The sequence below is a fragment of the Mastigoproctus giganteus genome, chromosome 12, assembly GCF_048544385.1.
Source record: "Mastigoproctus giganteus isolate SK-2022 chromosome 12, ASM4854438v1, whole genome shotgun sequence".
Lineage (NCBI taxonomy): Eukaryota > Metazoa > Arthropoda > Arachnida > Uropygi > Thelyphonidae > Mastigoproctus > Mastigoproctus giganteus.
In genome coordinates, this window is record NC_143586.1 from 67,514,042 (window position 1) to 67,536,981 (window position 22,940).

At 36.0% G+C, this 22,940-nt stretch overlaps 1 protein-coding gene across 1 annotated transcript in view; it reads left to right on the forward strand.

The window, feature by feature from the left end:
- MED30 (Mediator complex subunit 30) overlaps positions 1 to 22,940 on the forward strand; it is an 81,508-nt gene that overhangs the window by 43,612 nt on the left and 14,956 nt on the right. The window contains exon 3 of the mRNA XM_090385791.1: positions 12,170 to 12,313. Within this exon, the coding sequence (XP_090241917.1) occupies positions 12,170 to 12,313 (144 nt within the window). The remainder of the gene's footprint in view (positions 1 to 12,169; positions 12,314 to 22,940) is intronic.

Consider the following 22,940-nt stretch of genomic DNA (forward strand, 5'->3'; position numbering starts at 1 on the left):
TTGTACTCCCCAAATTCCAGTTCTGCATTCCTTATATCTGTGTGACACCACGTCTCTGACATCCCCACAATATCTGCCTTTGATGCTTTGAGCAATACCTCAAATTCATCAAATTTATTTACTAAACTCCTAGCATTGGTGTACACGCAAGTATACATGCACCTGTTCTTTTTCTTAGCTACCCTAACACAACCTATGTGTTTATTTGTACCCCAATGATTCCCAGCAGTCTCTGAAGTATCCTCTATCTTATTTTCCAGGCTGCAGCTCATTCCAATAGAAGCAGTGCAAGAATCACTTTCACCTCTGCCAGTGGCTACTGTTAGTCTATTAGTCCTTGTATCCCCCCAATCTAGCAGTTTTCCGACCCACCTAACACTGCCTCGATAGCATCAGCAAACATTCTTGCACCCTTTCTATTTAAGTGTATCCCATCCCTGTAGAAGCAGTCTCTCCTGTTAACAAGTACAGACCAGGCTGAAAAAAAATTCTACCCCTTGAGCCTTGCACAATCCTTCCAGGGCCGAATTGATCGACAGGGCTCTCATCATATACTGCCGACTGGGCTAGCCAGGTGGGTAAAGTGCCTACCTAGCAACCCAAAGGTCGCGGGTTCAAATCCCACCTCGGGCTTAGATCAAAGTACTGCAAAAACCTTGGGAGGTGCATTATGGCCACAGAAGCCGATGTGCCAACAACTACTACCAAAAAAAAAAAAAAAAAAAATCATCATATACTCCCTCCTATCGTGTCTGGGCAGAATTGCAGACACTTTCAAATTCAACCATAATTCACGGCTTTTTTTCAACAGTGACCTGTACTTGTTAAGTAATTCTGCCGGTCTCCTACTCTTAATATCATTAGTGCCAACGTGTACAACTATATCACCTTTTGTGCCCTTAAATGATGATATCCGCTCTACAACGTCATCAACCTTTGCCCCTGGCAGACATACCCTGGTCCTGTTCCACCTATCCTTTTTACAAAGCATGTTTCCCATTTCCCTGACAATAGAGTCACCAACAACTACTAGTTCCTTTGGGACCAGCGCATTCTACCTTGGGGGCTGCCGCTGTGTCGTGTGATGACCAAGTGCAAGCTCTGGCATTGGTGTGGGCAGCTGAGAGCTTGATGGGCCTCTCACTTTTAATCCTTTGAGGGCATCCACCCTGTCCTTCAAGCTCTCATATAGGCCCATAACAATGCTGAGTTGTTGCCTGATTTCCTTACACTCCTTGCATCGCGCACACACAGACATCCCCCATGGCAGTATCATGTCCCGTACCTGACTGCTCCACAAAAAATTAGCGTGGTCTTTCTCCCCAATTCTGACAGTGTACTACTGTTGTATGCCTTAGAAGCAGCTTGAATAGTTGACATGCTCCGGCTCATGTAAACATTTCTAGTGCCAATAACAAAGAATGCAGGAGTTTCATTTTCATAAGTGTAAACAAGGGGTGCTCACATAAACAAATTGATGAGGAAACCTGGGAATTATGTTTTCACAAGTGTAGCAATCTGTTATTGCTCTCTGAGAGCTAATTTTTAGCCTAAGCTAATAATATCTTGATTTTTAACCTGAATTGAGACACATGAAAATAGCCAACTTGAAATAAACAAATAAGGCAAATTACGCATTCAAAGGAACCATCTCTAGCAAATGAATTGCATCCTTGTAAATAAAAATTCAGGTAACCATTCTTTGGTGAATGCCCTCTGATACATTCTGAATTAAATTAACAGTTTCAGTTTATTGCTTCTAAATGGACTTAATTAAAAGTTTACAAGTCAGTAGCCAAGCCAGTTCAGTTTAGAATTACTAAATTGAATTACTGATTAGACTGTTATTTAAGTCAGTTGAATTGAATTGATTTACATAACATCAAAGAGAGGGAAAAAAGTCAGCAATCTAGGCTAACTTGCCAAAAAGTTTGGGGTTAGCTAGTTAAAGTCAAAACAGAACTTCTTGCATTCAAAGTTCTGTACAGTAAAGCTTAGCTAAGTGGAATGGGAATCAGCTACTGCTAGTGAATTGATACGGTCTTCTCTGTTTGTATATATCTGGGTTTGTGACAATAGATTTATTTATGTATATATCTGAATATAGGAACTACCAACTGTAATCAGTTATATCTGGGAGGAGGAGGGACTTGGGAGAAAACAATTCTGAGATCTTGCTAATAGGATGCATATGAACAAAACACTTTTGTTTATATGCATCCTATGATATGAACAAAAACAGAACTTGGAGAAACAAATGAAAACAGTGTGTGTCTGTGCCCTGTGTCTAAATTTAATAACCTATAAAATTTTGCCCGACCTATTAGGCCTTTAACATATCTCTTTAACGTTCAACCCCAACCAGCGATTTCTTAACAGCAATCCCATTAAGCACTAATGTCAAATGCGTATTTTTTTTTTCAGAGCAATTTGTTGTGATACTGGATACACCCGGCTAGCCTCCATGTGGCAGGGTATGGGCAATGTCAGGCCCCAATTGGGGCCTGGCAGCCAATAAGCCGGTCAAACAATGGGCACAATATATCACACTTCACAGACACGGCCCACACACTTTCAAGTCTCTGGCTTGACAGTGTACTGTCCTCGATACAGCGAAACACATGCGGAGTTGGGAGAAATCCCAGGTGCCGTTTGACATGAACATACCTTATACCTTGTGTTCCTGCGTTAACCATTGATCCAGCACGGCTTGACAGTGTACTGTCCTCGATACAGCAAAACACGTGCGGAGTTGGGAGAAATCCCAGGTGCTGTTTGACATGAACATACCTTATACCTTACCTTATACCTTGTGTTCCTGCATTAACCATTGATCCAGCACAGTGTTCCAGAGGAGAGGTTCCAACACTGATCCTTGGGGGCATCCTCTTGAAATCTGAGCCCAGTACGATCGCATAACACTGTAGATATACGCATCACACTCTGCAGATCTCAAGTTGCTAAGGGCACTTTCCCACCATAAAGTGTCAAATGCACCCTGAAAGTCCACAAACACAGCGAGTACGTATTAATCAATAAGTCAATGGTAAGATCATAGTTGGTCAGAAGATTTATAGCGTCTTCAGTCGACCGTCCTTTCTTGAAGCTGTATTGTGCTTCTGAACATAACTGATGATCTTCTAGCATTTTTTGGATTCTTGGGGCTAACATTTGCTCAAACAATTTCCCCAGGTTTGCCAAAAGCGAAATAGGTCTGTAGATCCATGGATCTGATATTAATTTCTCAGGCTTGTGCAGTGTCTTTAGTAGAGCTATTTTTCATCGACGAGGAAATATTCCTTCTAGTAAACATTTATTCATCAAATTTAAAAGAATGTGTGGAAAAAATTTAACTATGACTGTGTTCTCAATTGAAGTCAATACCGGGGCTTTTCTTACCATTGAGCTTTGCCACGGCAGAGCCCAAATCCAGGAGTGAAAAGGGTTCAATGTCTGATGGTCCTTCATACTTTTCATTATCATGATGTATTTGCATTTGTTCAGGTGAATCTAGATCTGATATATCTTTGGGGAATAGGTTGTTAATTAATGGAATCCATTGTAGACATCCAGTCTTGAGTCTCTTGACCATCTAAAAAAAAAAAAAAAAAAAAGACTGATGCAGTGATGGTAGCCATGATTATTTTTCTTAGATTCTAAATTAAACAGGATTGATGAAATATATCTATATATATTCATTTGCTGTAGACTACTTTACGTTGCAGTAACCAATCGAGGAACACAAAATCATATGCTGTGGTTTATCAGGGTGTTGTGTTAAGCTTTTTTTCCCTACATAATCTTCCTTCCTTACTAAAACAAAAATGTTTTAATTGTAACAAATAACATTTTTTTTTATACTGTGGAGTTAGTCTGCCGTGGCTGTCTTTTCTTATATAACAAATGCTACTTTTAGATGTTGCTTTCAGCAGTATGGTGCACAGGTAATTTAAATTTATTAATAGAGGAATGAAGAACTTTCAACATATGTGAAATCTATATATTTCTTTAATTTCTGGTTGAAAATTATATATAGATGGAAAACAGATGTTTCACTTCATTGATAAAGGGACTGCAAAGGCAGCCAATAAATGAAAAAAGAAGAGTTAAATTGTTATTAGTTACTATAATAAATTATTTTAAGTTACTTACATAAGGCTAAAACTTTAAATTTAAAATTTTAAAATTTAAAATATAACCTTAAAATGTAAAATTTTACATTTTAAGGTTATATTTTAATTAAAACATTTTAAAGTTAATTTTATTTAAATACATTTTAAGGTAAGATTTGAATTAAATTTAGGAGCTTTAGAAAATATGTACTTGTTGTTGCTACTTTGCTCTTGCAAAGAACAAATGGCTGACGGTTTGGTATACATGATTTAGCTAACATGAATTTCAGTGGGTATATACAACAGGATTTTAATCTCATCACCAGAGGTTTGTCTAATAACACTATTGCAGATAAGATGATTCTAAAGAATTAATAATCTTTAATTTTATTACAGAAGTTTGTCTAATAATAATACTGCAGATAAGGTTGTTTTAAAAAAATTAGGCACTTTGCAATCTCATTACAAGAGACCTGCCTGGTAATGAGATTATAAAGCATCCAGTTCTTTAGAACTGGCTATTTTATAATAATCATGATAAGGTCATCAATATTAATACTGATGGTAATATTCTTTATTAATTAATATTAGTTAATATCATTAATATTGATGCAATTAAAATTTATTAAAAGATCTTTTAAAAAGCCTTGTTTATAAAGTTGGAGGTGGTAGTATTTGTCTGTTAATAGGACTGAGATTTAGCAAATCTCAATCTGTCGACAACACCTATCGACAGGCCTTTGGCTATATTTATGAGAGCATTCTTGGATTCAGGAGGAGATACCTATGCATTGGATATGTGTGAATGTCTCCCCCAGTTCACAAAGGAGGGATCAGAGGGTGACATGAATAATTACAGACCTGTAAGCTTGACTTCTGTTCCAGGGAAAATTATGGAGTGATTGGTTAAAGAAGTAATATAGGACTATCTAGATAGGAATGCAGTCATATTGCAGTCACAATATGGATTTCTTAAGGGACAATCATGCCTGATCAATCTAATTAGATACTATGATGCAGTAACAAAGGAACCCTATGCAAAGAATAATTTTGACATCATATACTTAGGTTTCAGGAAAGCTTATGAAACTGCTTTACATGAAAGATTGCTGTTTAAATTGGTGACATGTGGCATTAGAGAAAAGTTACCACAATAGATTTAAGGGATGGTTGAGTGGGAAAAAACAAAAGGTGGCTATTAATGGGGATTGCTCTTCTTGGATTAATGTTATTAGTGGAATCCCCAGCAGGCATTGCTGGTCTCATTGTTATTTTCAGTATTTTTTTTTAACACATTCACTGTTGGCTTGACCTATAACCTTAATGAACCATATTCAAAATCACAGGATTGAGTCGCTGTGGATTGGAGAGAACAGAGTCATTTAGGGGCTTTCTTTTCACTATGGCTGAATTGGTCAGCTGCTGGCAAAAAGGTGGCTTGGTGCACACGTGTCACCCCTACTACATGCACGTATGTGTCAACCAGCAGTGAGTGTGCTAATGATATTGAAAAAGACATATCAGGCTTGACTTCTGTTCCAGGGAAAATTAATAAATAAAATAGGTTTGCAGATGATACAAAGGTTGACAGGGTTGTTAATGACAGTAATTAAGGTATGCTACTTGAACAAGATATGGAAAAATTAGGCAGATGGGCTGAGAAGTAGCAATTGAAGTTTAACATTGACAAATGCAGGGCACTGCATATGGGTAACAGTAATCTCAGATTAACATAACTGTGTAGTACCACACTTAGGGTAGTAGAGAATGAAAAATACAGTAAACCCCCACTATTTGCGGTCACTGATTTAATATAAAATGAAACCTAAAAAAATGTGAATTTTAAAGCACTGTGAACATTTTCTGCCATAAAAAAACATGGGTGTGGCTAAAATCCCGGTCAAAACAGTGCTCAGTGGGTGGGGAGAGAGGAGTGACAAAATCGCAAGCGTAGATGTTTCTCGCTAATCCTTGTTCGGTATGTGCTATGTACTTGTCATGGAAGGTTTCGTTGTTTGCTTTTAATTTATATTCTTATAAATTGAATAAATTTATCAATTTATAAATTGATATGCTTACAAAAGTGAAAAATCTACCGTTTTGCAGTGTGTTAGTGTAAACAGACTTTTTCGAGTGTGTTAATGGAAGAAAGTGACTTTATTGTGGACAAGTTCTTTTCTAACCCCTACAAAAATATGGCTACGAATAACAAGGGAATTGTGAAAAGATCAAAGAAGGTGATGACATTAGCGAGTAAAATTCAGTTATTAGACAAAATTTCTAATGGTGAAAGTGTCTCGTCAGTGACGAAACATTATAAAATCAATAAGTCAATGGTACGATTAATCACGAAATCGGAAGAAAAAATCCGCCGTAGTGTCCGTGAAAATGCCCTTGCTTCAAAAATTTGCTCTGTAACTTGTGATGTTAAATTAGAAAAAATGGAAAAAGCTTTAAATCTGTGAATAGAAGACTGAACTCAAAATAAAATTCCGTTAAGTTTACTCATCATTCGTGAAAAGGCAAAACACCTTTATCAACACTTGAGCGAAACTGGTGATAGCACTGGTGGGATGAGTTTTTTAGCTAGCAAAGGTGCTGAATTGAAAGATTTGTTTGAAATTTCTAATAAATATTACATTTAATATTAAATTGTTTTATAAGCATTCGCTGTCTTTATTATTAAATTGTTTCTTATTTTCATTTCGATGGCTTATGCTTACATTGCATTTCACTATGTACTGTCTATGTACATAATCATATTATGAAGGTACATATAATACATACATAGACAAAATTTTAGACTAATTTTTCTTATACAGTAATACCCCGACTTACGCGAACTCGGAGTTACATGGTTTTGATTTTTTCGTTTGGCAGCACTGCCGCCCACTATCTTCAAGGCCGTTTTTCATATGTTATCGATATGCGGTGCAACGGCGGAGAATGAGAGCGAAAGATGATCAAAATTCAACTTTACTGTGCATGAGCTGCACACATATACAAGAATTTGTATTCCAACTGTCGTATTTATATGTATGCGTTCGAATTCGTGCTCAACTTTTGTCGGAAATTACATCGTTTTCATGAGAGAAATGGATCGCGTCGGTCGAGCCGTATACAGTCAGTCCTCGTATAACACATGTTTACACTACACAAATGCGATCATACACTATTTATAAATACGGTAACGATATCTTATAATATAACACGAACCGAATTGGCTTATGCACGATTCGCCTTTGTGTTTACAAGAAATGGCAGTCGAACGCAGAATCACCCCAACCGTACGCAACACGATAGGAATGAAGAGAAGATTCAGAAAATGTATTTATGTTTTTTATATCAGTGAAGGGGAAACACATTTCACCATAATAACGTAAAAACCAACACAATTCCAGCTATCGGTATGCAATTAGATCGAGTTTACTACCAGTTTACAACAGATTCCACTAGCAGAAACGCAACTGGATTATTATTGTTTTATGGTAGTAACCCCTAGAAATGTGAGGTGTTAATAGTGTATCTCTGCTTTTATGGTGTTGTTTATTCAGTTGCTACATGCACGCAGCTTTGTTTATGCATATCAAGCGTGCCTCCTCGTTTTGTAATTGTGCTTTATTCCCTAAAAATGAGTAAAATACTTAAAAGGTGTGAAAACGAAGCGTATTGGTGAAGACACTGCAGATTCAGAGAGAAAAAGAAAAGCAATTATCGATAAATAGAGGCAGACTGGGTCAAAAATTCTTACCCGGGAAAATCTGTAGTGGCCTCATACTATGGTTTATGGCCAAAATCACACCGGCCTCCGGGGTTTGCCCGGTAAGGCTTATGGCCAGTCCGCCTCTGTCGATAGAGAAAAAATATGAAATTGTGAAATGCTTTGAGCGAAATGAAAGACCATGTGATATTGCATGTGCTACAGGCCTAAATGAAGCAATGGCGAAAAGCACATGACAATTGCAAACTTGACAGGTTGAAAATTGAAAAAGGGCTCAATTGTAAAGGGCTTAAAAATTTTAGAAAACATAGACTCCAACGAAGAACTTGTTATAGCTACAAAGCAAGAAATAAAAAAATTATTAGCTTGCTACGAAGAAATTCTGCGTGAAAAAAAGAAGGCGCTGTGTTGTCAGACGAATTTGTTAGATTTTATGAAGCCATCGACATCGAAATAACTTTTTTACGTAAGTCATTTATTTTTTTAATACATATTTTGTATTAATATGTATAAAGAACTGCAATTTTATTAATATTTTTCTTCTAAACTAGTGTTTTTGTTAGTCCTTGGTCCCAATTAAACAAAATTTATATGTATTTATATGCAAAGTTGTACCCCGACTTACGCGAATTCGACTTAAGCGATTTTCGTCGGACCCACCTATCGTGTAACTTCGGGGTATTACTGTATATTTCATACTTTGGAATGGAACCCCTTTATTACTATGGAGACATAACTCAGTATTTGCGTTTTCGGTATTCGTGGCATTTCTCAGGAACGTAACCCCCACGAATAGCAGGGGTTTACTGTAACTGGAAGTAATTGTGCAGTTAATCATGAAGTTCTCTGAGCATTGTGGATGGACAGCTCATGGGGTTTTGTCAGTGATATAGTGGCATACTATAATTTTTCTAACAGGGTTGTGGAGGTGATTATCCTGCTTTATAAGGCAATGGCCAGGCCACATCTTGAGTACTGCATACTGGTCTGAAAGTGTCATTTTACAAAGGATGTGTATCTCTTGGAATGGGTGCAGAGAAGAGCATTGTGATTAGTGAGGGGAGGAAAAGGGAACTCTTACCAAAAGGGTTTCAGTTCTGCATATTGCAGTGTCTGGAACTAGGTACCTCTGAGGAGATCTGAATGAGGTGTTTAAAGCATTGAATGGATTGAGTAAGGTAAATGATGATGGCATCTGTCTTTCCTCAGACAACACACACATGAAGAGACAATAATTAAATTGAGGATGGTTGTAGGATAGATGTGTAGAAATTTGCTTTCTTCTGGAGTGTAGTTGATTGTTGGAACAAACTTCCATCTGGTGTTGTGGAAGTAGGATTTTTTTTTTTTTTGTCTGATACTGCATAAGCTTGCTTGCTTGCATCATTTTTCACCACTCAACCATACCTATAACATGTACTATAGCAGTTGAGATTTTATGAAACAATTTTGTGTTTCTGATATCAGTAGAATCAGGGTGCCTCCGTAGCCAGGTGGGCAGAGCAGCAGTGCGTAGCACATGCTTCTTGATTAGACCGGGGTTCATTCGAGCCCGTGAGCCACTAAATATGGAGGATGCGGAAAGGTCAGGGAATGACCACCACATATCCCCGGAGCAATATGGCCTTAGTTGCTAATGCTCCAAATAACAACAAAAACATCAGCAGAATCAGGCAGGAACGATTATTTATAACGTGGAGGTCAACAAGTTCATTTTCAGAGTATACCCAAGATGTTTACTTCTGAATAAAGTCAAAAATGGAATGCAGCAAAGAAAAGCATTATAATTTCTAATTTTTACTAAAGTTATTTTAAATTCAGAACTCATTAAATCCCAAGTTTTGTGCAGTTCAGTAAGTTTCCTCATTCAGTTAAGTTCTTTCAGTAAGTTCATCAGAGTAGTTATCTATTTTATATTGATAAATTTTATTTTTACATCCTTCATCCATGTACAGTGCAGCATCCTTTTACTGTTCATAGGTGACTTCAAGCATTATCATGTTGGTCTATGCAAGCTCCATGGCCAGAGGGTGATCAGACAATCTGTAGAGCTGCCATGCATTAAATTGTCCAGAATGTCAATGCGCAGGTAAGTTCAAGAGGGTTATGTGAGAAGCAGCCCACGTCATGAAATCTCCTCCAGACTTCATTATTGGGGTGTTGCATTTGTGGCTAAAAGTAGCATGCTTTAGCCATTCTCAAAACCCAGGTATGCTCAAACTTGTATGACTTGGTTCACAGCTGCACAGGATCTGTTTCTGTCATTCCAGTTCACAAAAATAATGGACAACAGTGTGACAGGTGACAAACTAAAATTTTGCAACCTTGTCTGGATTGAGTGTTCAGTTATGGTGCATTGTGCCTGTGGACTTGCGATCTTGCTGTTTGCAGAGATCATGGCCAGAACATAACCTAATCTAATTCCACGTCCCCATGGACTGTAGATGTGCAAATGTATTCCCAATTCACAAAAGGGGATCTAAGGGTGACATGAGTAATTACAGACCAGTTAGTTTAACTTCTGTGCCAGGGAAAATAATGACATCACTGGTTAAAGATGCATTGCAGGATCACCTAGATAAGGCTGCAGTAATAATTCAGACACAGCATGGGTTTGTTAAGAGAAAGTCTTATCTGACAAATTTGATTGAATACTATGATGTGGTTACAAAGGAACTGGATGCAAAAAATAATTTTGATATCATATACTTGAATTTAAGGAAAGCTTTTGAAACTGTTGTGCATGGAAGACTACTGTACAAATTGGAGCAGTATGTATTAAGGGCAAAGTTGCTACAAAGAATAAAAGGGTGATTGAGTGGGAGAAGACAGAGAGTGGTAATCAATGGACTCTGTTCTTAGTGGAGTCCCACATGGTTTGGTGTTGGGCCCACTTGTTTTGTATATTTATCAATGATATCGATGAAGATATATCAGGCTTAATGTTGAAGTTTTCAGATGATACAAAGGTTTGCAGGGTTGTTAATAATAGTAATGGCAGTGTGTTACTGCAGCAGGATTTAGAAAAGTTGGGCAGATGTGCTGAGAAGTGGCAACTGAAGTTTAGTATTGACAAATGCAAAAGTACTGCATATGGATAGAAGTAACCCCAGAGAAACGTACCAGCAGTGTGGTACTATACTTTGGGTGGTAGAAAATGAAAAAGACCTGGGAGTAATTGTGCAGTCAGGTATGAAGTTTTCTGAGCAATGCAGAACGACTGCCAGGGCAGGTCATGGGGTTTTGTCAATGATATACAAGAATTTTGCTAGCAGGGAAAAGGAGGTGATTGTCCCTATGTATAAGGCAATGGTCAGGCCAGGCCTTGAGTACTGCATACAGGTTTGGAGGCCTCATTTTAGGAAGGATGTAGAGTTGCTTGAGCGAGTACAGAGAAGGGCAACAAGATTGGTGAGGGGAACAGTGGGTGGTCTTACCAAGAAAGAATTAAGTTCTGAAAATTGCAGTGTCTGGAGACTAGACATTTGCGAGGTGATCTGATTGAGGTTTATAAAGCCTTGGATGGGTTGAGCAGGCTCAGTTCTGATGGGATTCTTCCTCTTGCCCAGATTACGAACTTGAGCAGGCATAAATTCAAATTGAGGAAAGACAGTTGTAGAATAGATGTGCGGAAATTTGCTTTTAGCCAGTGGGTAGTTGATAGCTAGAACAAGCTTCCATCTGTTGTGGAAGTTGATAGCTTAAATTCAAGGAGGAATTGGACAAACGCTTAGAGGGAATGGATGTGCGAAAAGTTTTTTTTTGGCTGATGCTACATAAGCTTGCTTTCTTGCATCACATGACTCTACTATTACTATTAACCGGCAGTTAAGTTAGGTTAGTTAGCTTATTCCCTGAAAGGACTTTGTCTCTTCAGGAATTGACAGTCCATCCCTAAATATTTTTTGACCTCTCACATTGTTTCTTGATCTCACATCTCCTCTTTCATTCCTTGCATCATGTCAGCTGCATTTAACTTTAGAATGTTCAAATGGATTGTAACAGTAAACTGTAACATATGACTGATATGGTGTTTTTCAGTTGGATCACTCTGAAATTCATTACTTTTGCAGTGACCTATACTGAGTCCTACCAGTGTTGAGGTTGCTTTCTTGGCACTTTTATTGCTGCTTACACTATGCATATGTCTTATCAGACTTATATTACTTGTGTCAAAAGAGTATTTAAATCCTTGAGAGTATTATGTGTTGATTGGTGTCATTTTGTTTCAGTTTTATGATAATTAGACTTACACTATCTTTTATACATTTGTTTTGTATATATGATTTGTCATTTATTTGATTTTTATTAAGTTATATATATATCATTCATTTAGCCAAGTGGTATTGGGGGACAAGAAGAAAGGAGAGCAAAATTACAAGAAAGTTTAAGAGTTATTGGAGTGTCTTTCAAAAGGTTGAGGCGTATTTATGAAAAATGTAATGAGAATTGTGCAGGAATGGAATATACCCATATAGAGGTAAGAAATATTCATATTTAATATTCTAAAAATATTCTTGACTAAATGCCAAAGAGTATGAGAGATGCTTGATGGTGTGTGTGTGGTTTAATCTAAAAATATTTCTTGGCTAATTCATACTCTTAGGCATTTAGTCAAGAAATATTTTTAGATAAAACCATGCACACCATCAAGCATCTCTTATGTTGTTGAGTTATAATTCATAACTGGGTTGTCACTATTGCAACAACAGGGTACCTGCCCACCCACCGATGAGCAAGTCAACAAGCTTCGAAACGGCGCCATCTGTCCAGAATGAGTAAAATTTGCAGAGAGCTTATTCCAACCTTTCACAACATGTTGCTTGACGATAAAATTCATGAAGTATAAGATTTTACATCATGATGTATGAGTTTATAATTGCGCCCTCTAGTTCTTGTCTCACTCATCAGTGAGAATATTCCTCCCTCATTCATTTCACTAATCCATCTCATGGCATACACTTAATCAAATCCCCCATCCTTCAAGGCATGTAGTTGATAAGCTCTGAAGACCATATATTCTTAGCCATTCTCATAAGGATAATGCTTAGTGCTCTTTGCTATCTAGCCACTCTTCTTTCCACTTTCTCCATAAACAAGTTCTATATCTTAGATGTAGTCTCCAGACCAGGATACAGTATTCATATCTTGGATATGAATATTGTATCCTGATATGGAGAAAGGTCAATTTAACCCTCCCTGTTTCACCATCATATATGGTTGGTGACAAAGAATTTCTCCATTTTTTTTTTTTTTTGCAGAAACTCAGTATGCCTTCATCTTTTTCTTTTCACAAAAAATAATAAAACCAGGTTAAAATTGGGATTAAAAAAAAAATTGCTATTTATTTTCATTAATGAATTGGCTGTTAGGTATGCTCTGTTGCAAAATAGAAATGCACAATATTTGTGTTGTTATCTGCTGTGTAGAGAACCAAACACTTGTGTAGTACCAAGCTGATTAATAATATCTTCAGTAAGATGCCAAAGAAATATGACACACTTTCAGAAGACATAAACACAAGGTTTTCCATGCATTGTAAATTCTGAAAAAGTAACATGTTTGCCTTGTGTACCATATGTGGTTATGATTTTTCAGTTTCAAGCAGCAGGGTGGGAAATGTGATGCAATCTGACATTTTCAAACAAATATGCATAATGTCAGCATGCAGTGTGGAGAAAGAAATTCAAAAATAGATGTATTTCATGGTGAAGAGTGCCAGTCATAATTGTGACAAACCAAAATCCCAACAGCCGTAATACCCTGTTTAATACCAAGAAATAAAAATACCGACAATACAATAATACTGGACTGCCTATAATACTAGATTTAAAAATTCTAGAAATTAATAGTTTTTTTGGAGGTCATTGTCCTCATTTATTTGGATATTTCCTTTTGAGAAATCCGTTGGAAAAAGGATTACAGTAGGTAGGTAGGATGGAGATGGACAACTTATATAATAGCATGTGCAAAATAAAACTTATTACTGTTAGTTCATCCCTCTTGTTGAAATGGATGAAATTGCTTGATCTTAAAAAGGGAACAACAAAATTGACACACATGGATATTTAATGATAAAAGACAAACATTGTGAGGATATTTATTATTAGTGTTGTGAGAGAAGAAAATCAGAAGATTGTCAAGGTAGAGCAATGACAAAATATTTGAATGGGCAACATTGTCTTGAAAAGTTTGTGAATCATAATCATGCCCAGAATCAAGTGCTGCTGTTGCAAAAGTCATTTAGCAAATTAAGATGCATGTAAAACAAACAAAAAATTTGCCATGTTCTATTATTCAAACCAACAGCATTGCCATGATGCAGGGAATAACTTTGATATTATATACTTGGATCTTAGAAAGGCTTTTGATACTGTTGCACATGGAAGACTGCTGCACAAATTGGAGCAGTGTGGCATTGGAGGCAAATTGCTGCTATGGATAAAGGAGTGGTTGAGGGGGAGAAGACAGAGTGGTAATCAATGGACACTGCTCATCGTGGACTAATGTTATTAGTGGAGTCCCTCAGGGTTCAGTATTGGGTCCATTATTGTTTTCTGTATTTATAAATGATATTGATGATGGTATATCAAGCTTAATGTCCAAGTTTGCAGACGATACGAAGGTTGGCAGGGTTGTCAAGGACACTACTGACACTATGCTACTGCAACAGGATCTGGAAAGGTTGAGCAGATGGGTTGATAGGTGGCAAATGAAGTTTAACATTGACATATGTAAAGTACTACATATGGGAAACAGCAACCCCAGAGCAACGTATAAACTCTGTGGTACTACACTGACAGTGGTAGAGAATGAAAGGGACCTGGGGGTGGTTGTGCAGGCAGATATGAAGTTTTCTGAGCAGTGCAGATGGGCTGCAAGAGTAGCTCATGGTGTATTGTCAATGATATATAGGAATTTTTCTAGCAGGGATAAGGAAGTGATTTATACCCTTGTATAAGACAATGGTCATTCCACATCTAGAGTACTGTATACAGGTTGGAGGCCTCATTTCAAGAAGGATGTAGAGATGCTGGAACGAGTACAGAGAAGGGCAACAAGATTAGTGAATGGAACAAAGGGGTGCTCTTATGAAGAAAGGCTTAAGTTTTGCAAATTACAGTGTCTGGAGACTAGGCACCAGAAAGGTGATCTGATAGAGGTGTATAAAGCCTTGAATGGTTTGAGATGTTCAATGCTGATGGGATTCTTCCTCTTGCTCAGAATAATCACCTGAGAGGGCATAAATTCAAATTGAGGAAAGACAGATGTAGGATAGACGTGAGGAAATTTGCCTTTAGCCAGCGGGTGGTTGGTTGGTGGAACAGACTTCTATCCCTTGTCGTGGAAGTTGATAGCCTAAATAAGTTTAAGGCTCAGCTGGACAGGTATTTCGAACAAACAGAGGGGTGAAGTGGAAGTGGTTATTTTTATTTATTTATTATTATTATTATTTATTTATTTATTTTTTCTTTTTTTTTGGCTGATGCTGCATAAGCTTGCTTTCTTGCATCAAATGCCTCTACTAATGCTAATGCCATCCCTCAACAGATCCAGCCATATATGCTGTCAGAAAACACTCTCTGCAAGAAAATAAAACCAATGAGAAAAGCTGAATGACTGGCAGTGCCACAGTCATTGGCCAAAACTGATATTCACTTGCTTTGTGTGAAGCATTAAATGCTGAGTTATTTCTGTTTAGAGATTATGTAGTGGGAGAGGAAAGAATTTTGGTTTATACAACAAAAGTAAATGTTCAGCATTTATCATAATCCGAATATTGGATTATGGATGGTACCATTCAAAACTGTTCTCAAAATTCAGCATTATACAATACCTGTAACGGTTGGTTCTGGAAATTACCAAATTCTACCATTAGTTTGTGTATGTGTAATAACTTGCAAGAGCGAAGAATGTTATAAATGTTTATTTCAAGATTTGACTGACTTTGCTGAAGAAAATGAAATCGAACTGAAGCCACATATAATATTAATGGATCTAGAATTGACTGCAATAAACACTTCTGAATGTCAATTTCCTGATGTATCAAACAAAGTTTGATTCTTCCACCTGGGGCAGCGTGGTTGAAGAAAGATTCAAGCAAGTGGATTGCATTTTTCCTGTCTGATGAAATTCCAGGGGCATGCATCATTCTGAAATCCTCTTTGCCAACAGAAGCGTAATGTGATTGAGTGGCTCAAAAAGTTATATTTGTGGAAGAATAAGATTATTTGTGTAATGGTACTGTTGTTTGTATCCCACTGTGTTGTTTCCACCAATTTTGTGGTCATGTATGATTCCATAGAACTAGGAATTCCATGTACCTAAAATATCATTGAAGCTTGCACAAAAAAAGTATGTGTGTTCCTTGTATGAACAGAATGATGTTTTATTCTATGTGAAAACATCCTTGGCTTAGAAGAAGTTAATGGGATTTTAAAAGGTTCAAAGTTATGAACATTGTTCATAAAATCAAACAGCTAGAACCGAAGTTATGAACAATGTAATGTTTTATGCTTATCGCTGCTACTTACTCTACCGAATCAACGTTAGTGACTGAGTTAGCATCATTTCTGTCTTGCATTTTCGTTACCAATCGGTTTTACTTCAGTCCCAAATATTTAGTATGAACGATGTAACATTTTATGCTCATGCCCGCTACTTACTCTATTGAATCAACATTAGTGACTGAGTTAGCATCATTAGGAAGTGACATCATTTTGTGGGTTCGAAGTTATGAACGTTACATCGTTCATAATTTCGAACAGCTAGAACCGAAGTTATGAACGTAACATTTTATGCTTCCGGCTGCTACTTGCTCTTTCGAATCTAGCTGTTAGTGTTAGTGACTGAGTTATCATCATTTAGGAAGTGATGTCATTTCTGTCTTGCATTTTCATTACCAATCGGTTTTACTTCAATATTTAGTATGAGCAATGTAACATTTTATGCTCACTCCTGCTACTTACTGTACTGAATCAACATTAGGGGCCGAGTTAGTGTCATTTAGGAAGTGATATCATTTGCATCATTTCCATCTCGCACTTTCGTTACCAGTCGATTTTACTTCAGTCTGAAAAATTTATTAAGTGCTGCCAAACATGTTTTCACATCAAAAATGAGAGAACATAATTGGAGGAGTACACTTTAGCATCTAATGTATCACTGAAGAATTTCAGAAAAAACAGCAGCAGGTAGATAACAAAGTTGAATGTATACTGCACAGTGAACCCTGTCCAAAATGGAAAGTGACATTTAATTATTTTAAATAATTGATGACATTTAATGTATGTGTGCAACTTATGTAATTTGCAAAAATGTGCAATACTTGTAATATATGTTTCATATCAGCACAAAACCAATGATGTGTAAATATAAAAATACCGAATAAATTAAGTTTTAAATTTCTATTTGAATTTTTTTTTTTTTTAAATTTGCTGTTAAGAGGGTATTATAGCTGTTAGTATTATGCGGTGTTGTGATTTTGGCTTGTTGAGATTACAGCTGTCAGTATTATAACTGTCTACATTATGATTCAAACACTATGATGACGATATTCTACATGTTGAATATTTATTTGCGTCTTGTTGTAGAACATAACCTTCCGAGTTGTGCTGATCATGCGGGTGCATTATTCAAAATTATATTTCCCATTAGCAAAATAAGCAGAAATATATGGTTATTTAAGAGAGGCTGTCACAGACATTCTCTCAGGTATGACAAGCTGGGCTTGCTGCATAGGAGTCTAAAACACTGAAGGAAATGATATTCTGGTGACACTGGAGTCAAGTGGACCAAATTTCAGCAAAGTACAGTTGTTCTGTGACAACCTGACCTTCTACTTGCACCTTCATCATGGTGGGACTGTTAGTAACATTAAGTATAACCCCCATGTGCAAAGTCCTGAAATGTGGTATCTAGTATATTTGGAGGTGACAACCCAGGTGCAAACCAATGTAAATAGGGATTGAGGTATGGCATTCACACCACACAGAGGAATGCCACCCCTCTGTGTTACCAGGCAATGCTATGTGGTAGATGCCTCTCATCAACTGGTGCAATACCACCACATTGCTTATTGGAGTCTTGAAATGGTGAAACAAATGTTTAGGATCCAGAGCAAAGCTCCAGCAACCACCCCACCCATCTCATCCATCATCAGTGATCAAAGATCCAATCATTAATGGTTTTATTATATATATGCTTATGTTTATCAAAAAGAGCATATGATATGATAGTTTGTAACTCTCTTATGTTATCACACAAGCATATGACACAATGGCTTGCAGCTGCTTATAGTTATCATATAAAGCATATGATGTGATAGCTTGTAAATGTTCCATGCGTTTTAGGTACATTAGCATATATGCATAAGGTACCAAATTTTGGTTCATCCCTCTATATGTAATAACTTGACTCCTAGTGGATGGATTTCTATAAAATTTTATATTTGGCTTATCTAGAAAGATTTGTCAAGCCATCCTAAATTTTATTAAATTTGAATTAATAGAAATCTGGCAATTATAATTTCTTTGTCCATCTAATAACTAGACTTATAGTAGATGAATTTTCATAAAATTTTAGTACATTTGGCTCTTTCGGAATGATTTACCGAGCCTTCCTAAATTTCATATTTTAATTACATTTTTAATCTATTTGATTTTTAAAAAAATTTTTGATATTAATACAATAGAAACGGCGCCTCCGTAGCCAGGTGGGAAAGAGCAGCAGCAGTGCGTAGCACATGCTTCCTGATTAGACCGGGGTTTGAGCCCGTCACCACCAAATACGGAGGATGCGGAAAGGTCAGGGAATGACCACCGCATATCCTGGAGCAATATGGCCTTAGTTGCTAATGCTCCTAAAAAAAAAAAAAAACAAATAACAATAGAAACATTTATTATTGTTTACTGATTGATATTATTAATTGATATTATTGTTGACTGACTGGTTTTAATTTAAAACTAAATATATTTTATTAATACCAATGTGTAAAAAACCTATGATAAATTTTCTTAGTACACCAGTTTTTTTTTTTTTTTTTTCTTTTGCATGATCAAAGCCACCACTTTGCTTATTGGTGCATGACTCTAATCTGATACCTTTGAAACATCTTACGTTTTTACTATTACCAATTAGTAAAAATGGAAGTTTCTCAGGTAGTCCCAGCCATGGCAGTTACTCTTTTTGTTGTACTTTTCCACAAAATATTTTTCATTTTTAAAAGTCGAATAGGCACTTATTAAAAAAAAAATCATCCGCATTAAAAATGTCTTTCGGACTGTATTTGTCTAAAAACTTGTTCAAAAAACTCTTTCCATCTTGCACTCCCACTTTCACCAGAAACTGATTTCAATAAAATATCCCACGTTTAATTTTAAATCTGTACAAGCAATCTGAAACTGGCTTGAAAATCTTGGTTAATTCATTTCTATAATTAAAGTCAACAAGAGTGGAAATTTTTTCCATGAATCACTTCAATTCATTTTAAAACTTGTTTTTCAGCGCCCTCTTAGGTTCATAGTTGCATTGGTTTCCTGTTGGAAGTTCCTGCATTTGGTTTTTCTGAAATCAGATTTCTGTTTTTTAATATTGTTGATAAACCAAATTTACGGAATGATTTTTTATTAAACCAAATTTACGGAAAATACCAAATTTACTTAATTTTGTAATGATATGTCTTCTTGAATTCTTTGTAAACTTTGTCTAATACTTTAATTTTTCGCTGACACTCAAGTATTTTCTTTTCAGCATTTTTGTGTTTACTATTCTGGGTCCACTTCAGACTGATTGCCAGGTTTGATTAACACAAGAGACTAACTTGTGGAGCGCCCCCCTCCAAAAGTTTAGTCATATAGTACCTACCGATAAACAGTTAGCAGCAACGGAGAAAATTTTTCTACAACTAATGTTGACTGTCAACTATCAGCAAAATTACATTATATTGTAGTCAGCATCTTTAAGGGATGCTTCATCATTGAATTCTGTAAGATTAACGGCCATGACATTTTAGGAGTGTTGTGCTATTACATTTTTAACTACAGTACATATAGTGTAAGGGTTACTCTGAATGACAGAGTTGAGAAACTGACTGAATCTAGTGTATCATTGAACTACTGAATCTTCATTAAGTTACATAAGCATTTCAAAGGTCATGTTTTGCTGCTGGACTTTACTGGTGTTTCATGCTGACAGAATGCAGTATCTAAATTGCACTATTTGAAACACTGGTGTAGGGCCATTGTTAATAAAGAGTGGGGTAGCTCTACCTTGTCTCAGCCATACTTTATTTGGCAACTGCTGCAATAATCAGAACACATTAAACAAGGCTACTGCCAAGAACTTTTTCATTATATGGAGACAAAATTTCATGTTAAATTCTTTGAAATTCAAGGTTCACCAGAAAATTATGCCATAGAGAGAATTTTGTTATAGAAGGAATTCTGTTATATTGGCTGTATTTCAAAACTTGAACATTTTTCAGTGGTGCACAATCCATGACTTGAGAGGACTGAAATATTGACTCAAATTTTTTTTGTGTGATGGCTCAAATTTTATTATAATTAAAGTAAGTCAACTACAGTATTAAGTTGATATGAAATGTCTGCAGAACCCAGTGAGATGGCTTGTATCTGTTGTGCCATCTAAGAATCATTACATAAAATTATTTAAAATAACTAAATGCACAAGGCATAATACATTAAGAGTTTAATATCTATATAATATTGGTGTGTAGATACACCATAGACAACTCTTAAGAAACTACAAAGTAGTTGTTGTAGGCATCATTTGCTCTTTCTCATATTGTGCTCTGCCTTCACGACAAGTTGCCATGATATTGTGCACTATCTCGAATAAGTAACGCTTCACTAATAGAGAAGACTATTGTTACTTATTCTCAGTGAATACCACCACCCAGACATGGGTGGTGGTGGTACTCACTGAGAATAAGTAACAATATTCTCAGAAAGTAACAAAATTCTGGGTGGTGGTACTCACTGAGAATAAGTAACAATAGTCTTCTCTATTAGTGAAGCGTTACTTATTCGAGGTAGTGCAATATCATGGCAACTCGTCGTGAAGGCAGAGCACAATATGAGAAAGAGCAAATGATGCCTACAACAACTACTTTGTAGTTTCTTAAGAGTTGTCTATGGTGTATCTACACACCGATATTATATAAAATTATTGAAATTGATGGCAAAACACTGTTTTTCAAACAATGCATTTTGTCACTTTCTGATAAATTTGTTAACCTTTAACTAGTAAGGTGTGGGTCAACTGTCTACATTTTGATTAACACTTATAACTTTTGTGTTTACATTACTGGGATCTCTGCTTCTCACTAGCTTCCTATGAGAAACAGAATTTATAATCATTGTGTATTTTAGCACTTATAGGTCATTTTGACCACCAACTTTACCATTCACATTATTATAGTGGGATTTGGACTCTTCAGTCATGCAGTGCTGTAGTCATTTGTCTTTTCATTCATAATTGTTTTGTAATGGCTGAGTTAATAAATATAATAAGGATTATGTTAGGTGACTCTGATTTCGAGATATCATTCTGAAATGGATGGGCCAAATTAGTTGTGGCATTTTTCATGCAGATGATGAATCAGTCAGTTGCATGTAACCTGGTTGTCACTGCTGCAATAACATATCATTTGCAAATTGTAGGCCTGATGAATATTGTTTGAGGGCTTCTAAAGAGATGAAAATCCTAGGGTGCCAAGTTGGAACTATATGCAGGAAATATAATTTCCAAATGTGGATGAGTCTGCTCTTCCCCAGGTTGGTTCGTCATTCAGATTACCATGTCTAGATTTAAATACAGTATACTACACAGAAACTTATTTCCTGCTAATATTGTATTCTCAAAAATGACAATAAGCTCTTGATGAATTTGTGTGTTGCCCTTTATGTGCAAAAACAAGTTGTGCTTTGCACCTCTCTACTTTATCCAAATCCTCAGACTTACTGCCATTTTGGTATAGATGTTACATGCACATTTAGCACGCTCTTGCTGTATAAACATATGCTTGTTTCAGCAGCTGCTGTTAAAACATATCCACAGGTGAAGATTTATGCATGATATTCTTGTTCGTACCTTACTGTTGGAAATCCTTCATAGGTAAGTTCAATTAAGATTATAAAATCTTGATTTTACACTACACTTGTTTTGTTCTTGTTAGTTGAAAGTACATTGCAGCTTTTTTATATACATTTTAAGCTGCATATTACAATGCATGAAAAATATATATTTTTGTTCACAAAAAATCATTTTATTATTTTTATCCTTGCTTAACAAGATAACCAAAGCAAAGTTACATACTAAATTTATGAAATATTTTTTGCAGTGATATACAGTTATAAAGTTTGTTAATTGATCTACACTTTACTTTTTCTGTGACAGAACTGGACTTTAACAGTTTAGGATTAAATGTCCATAAAATAAAAATTCCTTTAAAAAGACTATTGCACCCAAGTTAAAGTGAAGTTTATTGGAAGATTGGATTTTCTTCTTGGCCTGCTCAACAAAAACAAAACAAAAAGTTACATTCAGTGATGATTTTCATACTGGATAAGTGCCTCCAAATACCAACAGGACTAGTTTAAATGAAATTATGTTGAAGCACAATATATGATGGAAACAGTGAGTGTGATTTTTTGGTGTATCAGAATTTAAATAATTTACATTTATCAGAATTTAAATGTAAATATAATTTGAATTTAAGTTCTTATATTATGTAAACAAATGTAAATTACATCATTATCACCACTGTTTATGCCCAGTAGGTCTACTGTGGTAGTACAAACCAGTCCTTCTGTGCTATCCTATTTCATGTAAGATCTTTAGCCACGATAAGGTCTCTGAATTTAACTGTTATTTATATTTTTGATGTTTTAGCACAATAAAATTAGGCTGCTTCAGTTAGAAAGGGTTTTCATACCATTTGATTTCTTTTTTAACATATTAAGATAAGTATATGGTAAGGAATATTTAAACTCAAAATTCCTTCATAACATAACAGATTATTTACTTCAGTTATTTATTGATTTGAAAATAGCATATTATGCTTCTCCTCTTGTTTAGTCTCCTTT